This window comes from Cryptomeria japonica, chromosome 7, assembly GCF_030272615.1.
Source record: "Cryptomeria japonica chromosome 7, Sugi_1.0, whole genome shotgun sequence".
Taxonomy (NCBI): Eukaryota; Viridiplantae; Streptophyta; class Pinopsida; order Cupressales; family Cupressaceae; genus Cryptomeria; species Cryptomeria japonica.
Window position 1 is genome coordinate 435,825,489 of NC_081411.1, and position 4,030 is coordinate 435,829,518.

The 4,030-nt window shown below is 32.1% G+C and overlaps 1 protein-coding gene across 1 annotated transcript; it reads left to right on the forward strand.

Annotated features, from left to right (window-relative positions):
• The first annotated feature begins 793 nt into the window (after positions 1–793).
• On the forward strand, positions 794–3,566 carry LOC131030427 (uncharacterized). The gene is made up of 4 exons (XM_057961264.1): positions 794–1,705; positions 2,924–2,974; positions 3,100–3,143; positions 3,292–3,566. The coding sequence occupies exons 1-4, from the start codon at positions 959–961 to the stop codon at positions 3,386–3,388; spliced, it is 939 nt and encodes a 312-aa protein (XP_057817247.1). The 5' UTR covers positions 794–958; the 3' UTR covers positions 3,389–3,566.
• The last annotated feature ends 464 nt before the right edge of the window (positions 3,567–4,030 follow it).

Sequence of the window (4,030 nt, forward strand, 5' to 3'; positions counted from 1 at the left end):
TTTTATTATTAAATTAGTTCACCTATGATGACATAATTGTAAAATAAAACATTATTTAAGTTACCCTATTACCTAATCTAATTTATGGAACAAATCTTTGCAACATACAATTATACTGTATTTTATAAACAACTAAAACAATAGATAAATTATAATAATTAAATAATTTATTTATATACAAAAAATTTAATAGCTTTCCACACAAATTTGTGACCATGTCGCTAACCTCTCTATAGCCCTCAATCCTTGGCTCTTAGTCAAAGAGGTTTCAACATATCTATGTGTGTGTGCAAGTGTGCATGCGTGTGAGGCTAAAATGTTCTCCGGGATGATTTTTGCTACTTGATACCAAAGCATGAGCCTTAGATTGAAACATCTTTGGCTAAGAGCTAAGGACTGAGGGGTATCTATTATGCTAAATTTGTTCCCAAATTGTTCCATTTCTACTAATGTCCAAACCTTCCACTTAACAAGACTTAATCTATAATAGACTCATTCTGAACCATTATTTGAAAAAAACAAAAAACTTTAAACCATAGATTAGTTGAACTTTAATGTAAAGAACACTATAAAACAAAAGCTAATAAGTAAGCAGAGTAGGTAAGTTTAGAAAACTTTTGGCTTATGATGCTATCTGCTGACTTTCACCGTGATAAAAATATGAAAAAACAAGATATTCACCAACTATTCCATGATATCAGCCTTTGAAATAAATATAGGTCTTGCGTGCACTCATGATGTTTCTTTGTCTATTATTCTGAGCTTGTGCACACTGCACGGTTTCTGCCATGCGAGGAGGGCGTGGGAAATGCAAACATATCCAAAGTCAAATGAACAAACAATTGAATAAACTATTTGAGCATAAGGGATGAAGATTGCATGACCTTATCACCACTATAATCATACCCATATTTTTTATATATAAAATCGATAGCTGCTGGTTCAACAATCAGATCTTATGACCGTCATGGCTGTGCTTTTATCAAGATTTCTGCAGTTTCCAATCAGTTTATCTGAGAAGAATGGCAATGCACCAGAGTCTGTGACTTCCATGGAATGTATGGCAGCTGAAACAGAACTAGATTTTGTAGGCAACAATAATGTAAATGTAAAGAGTAAACTACTGAGCTCCCGTGAAGCCATGCACAGCATAAGAATATCTGAGGTTGAAGAAGCAAAAAATAATGTGGGTGATGAGGAAGATGATGAGAAAACCATGGAGAAATTCATGTGCAAATTTGCTAGCTGTTTGGTGGATAACGTTCTCAAACAATCCTCAGGTCGAAAGTCTCGAGGGTGTAAAGAGAATGATTTCATGTATGATGAAAGTTTTCGTCTGGATAAGGGACTGAAATTCAAGATAAGTGTGGAAGTTCACCACCTTTATCGTCCTAGTAATGTTGGGTTGGGTGAAGATACAGAAGTTTCTTCCTTGGTGAAGGACGGCGTGTCAGAGTCTAGAAGTTATGAGGGACATGATAATGTTGTTGAAGCAGAGGAAGTGAGGGAGGATTGGATCATGTTGGAACTCCCACCTCGTCTTAAGCAGGCCTCTGATAGAAATCCTCTGCATCTCAATTGTGATTCCACTCGCTTCCACTCTTCTTGTTGTCGACCACCACTTTTGTATGCCAAATCTCTGACCAAGAGAATTGCTGCCAAGCCAGTAATGCACAATGCTGTGAAAATCCAGAAGGATTTTATGGTAATTACTATTTTGTTTAGTTTTTTATGGTATCTGTGTTTTCAGTTTAAAAATTGGTTTATTATGCTGTGTTTTTTTTAATAATATTAATATCAGGATTTGGCTGTAAGGTTTTTGAATCAAATGTAGTTGACACAAACCCATTTCCATAAGAATGAGTGGTTCATTTAAGATTCATTTAGGTTTTGAGTCAAATTCATTGATCAATATTTAATGAGTAGTAGTTCACATGAACTCATCTCTTATGAGAATGTATAGTCCACTTCATTTCATCTAGATGGCGCTTGTAAGGATGAAGCATTTGGGGCTTCCCTGGAAGTCATTCATCCCAACAATACTCTGACTCAAGTATTCTTAATCATAGAATTTCTTTCTTTCATTTGTTTGTTATCGTACTTGAATTTTGGTTTGCTGTGTGCTGTTTTCTTTATGGTCAGTTTCTCATATTTTTATGTTTTGTGGTAATTGGATTTATTCTCTTTGGTTGATTTTTTGTTGTGACTAAATTCTTTTACTGTAATTGAATTAAAGATTCTTGTAAAATCTATTTACTCTTTCAGTGCATTGTAATTAACAATTGATTAAAGATTCTTGTAAAATCTATTTACTCTTTCAGTGCATTGTAATTAACAATTGATTCTTTAAACTCTTTTTTTCTTTGTTCTCTTTGTTCTCTTTTTTGAATTTTGGTTTGGTATATACTGTTTTCTTTAAGACCAGTTTCTGATTTGATGACGTTTTGTTGTAACTGGGTTTATTTTTTTTTAATTAATTTTTTGTTGTAACTGAATTCTTCTTGGCTGATGTTGGCTGATGTTTTACTATAATTGAATTTAAGATCCTTGTAAAATCTATTTACTCTTTCAGTTCATTGTAATTGATAATTAGTTCTATAAAATGTTTCTTTTTTAATTCCATTTGCTATCTTTCTTGAATTTTGGTTTGCTGTGTGCTGTTTTTTTTATAACCAGTTTCCTATTCATTAATCTTTTGTTGTAATTGAATTTATTCTTTTTTACTGAAGTTTTGCATAATTGTATTTATTCTTTTTTGTTAGACCTTTTTTTTGTAACTGAATATAGATATCTGTAAAACCTATTTACTTTTTGATGAAAATCATTTTATATAAAAAATTAAAAATTCCGTGACCCATTTTGCTAGATTAATGAAAATTTGTAAAATATGCTAACAAACATTCATGTTTGTTATATATTTCAGTCAAAACTATGGGCAAGCAGTCGACATATGATGGTTGTAGGAAAACATACGGTGGGTTTTTTCTCTATCAAAACTTTTATATAGTTAAAGTTAAAAATAAACAGTGTATAAGTAATTTGTTGTTAGTACTTATAAAGCTTTACCAGGCTCAACATGTTTATTGTTGTATGCCTCAGTTAAAGCGGCCTTTATGCTTGTGTCAGAGAGGTCCAGATTTCAGGTAAGCCAATTTTAATGCAACCAAATTAGATTACTTGTTGAATATTTTGTGCACAAAAATCACAAACCATCTATATTCTAAGAAGCGACACATTTCAATTTATTTTTCTTATCATAAAGACAGTTGGATCTTTTTGTAAAATTGTTAGGAAACGGGAATGGCTGCTATCTCTAGCTATTAAATTTCGGTCGAGGTGCAAGAAGCTCATCTGTGCAAGCACAACATTATGCTCACCTCCAACTTGAAAGAAGAGGTTTTAGTGAACAATGTCACACAATGTTCTAGTAACCTACTATCTAGTCCCAAAGGGGCAGAAATAAAACTAAGTAGTTTGCTATGTTTTACTAGTTCCAGTGCTCAATGTAGTCATGGGTTTGGTTTAATACAAATTTGCAACTTACCCTTATAAGGGTGTTATTGGAAGTGTTGTTTCTATTTTTCTATTTTTAGTTTTTATTTCTTTAATTACAAATAAATTATTCATTCATTTGTATATAAGATGATTTGTTGATAAAATTGTATTTTTGTAAGAGAGGTTATGCGTTCAAATTTTATATGAGTTAGAATATGTATTCTTTGTATTGAAGCATATGTAATCTCATATATTATGAGTTACTTATAAATTAAGTTGCTCAACATTGTAGGAAATGTCAGATCATTCTTCACACACAAGAGAGAATCAACACAAAAAGTTGTATTGAGATGAGGTATGCTACAATGAACATTAGCCTTGCTTATAAAAACAAGAGTTGGGGAGAAGAGAGCACATGAATTTGACAAGTATCTCAATGTCAAAGAGTCAACAACTACTCAACTACCTAACTAAATGCTATCTACCTAAGTGAAACTCAAGTAAATGTAAATAGTGAAAACTATTTACTCCAACA

What these genes read in the sequence shown, in the direction of transcription:
- LOC131030427 (XM_057961264.1), top strand. Translation starts at nt 959, where the DNA reads ATGACCGTCATGGCTGTGCTTTTATCAAGATTTCTGCAGTTTCCAATC. An exon ending in AAATCCAGAAGGATTTTATG is followed by an intron (nt 1,706 to 2,923) that starts GTAATTACTATT and finishes TATATATTTCAG; the next exon opens with TCAAAACTATGGGCAAGCAG. An exon ending in TGGTTGTAGGAAAACATACG is followed by an intron (nt 2,975 to 3,099) that starts GTGGGTTTTTTC and finishes TGTATGCCTCAG; the next exon opens with TTAAAGCGGCCTTTATGCTT.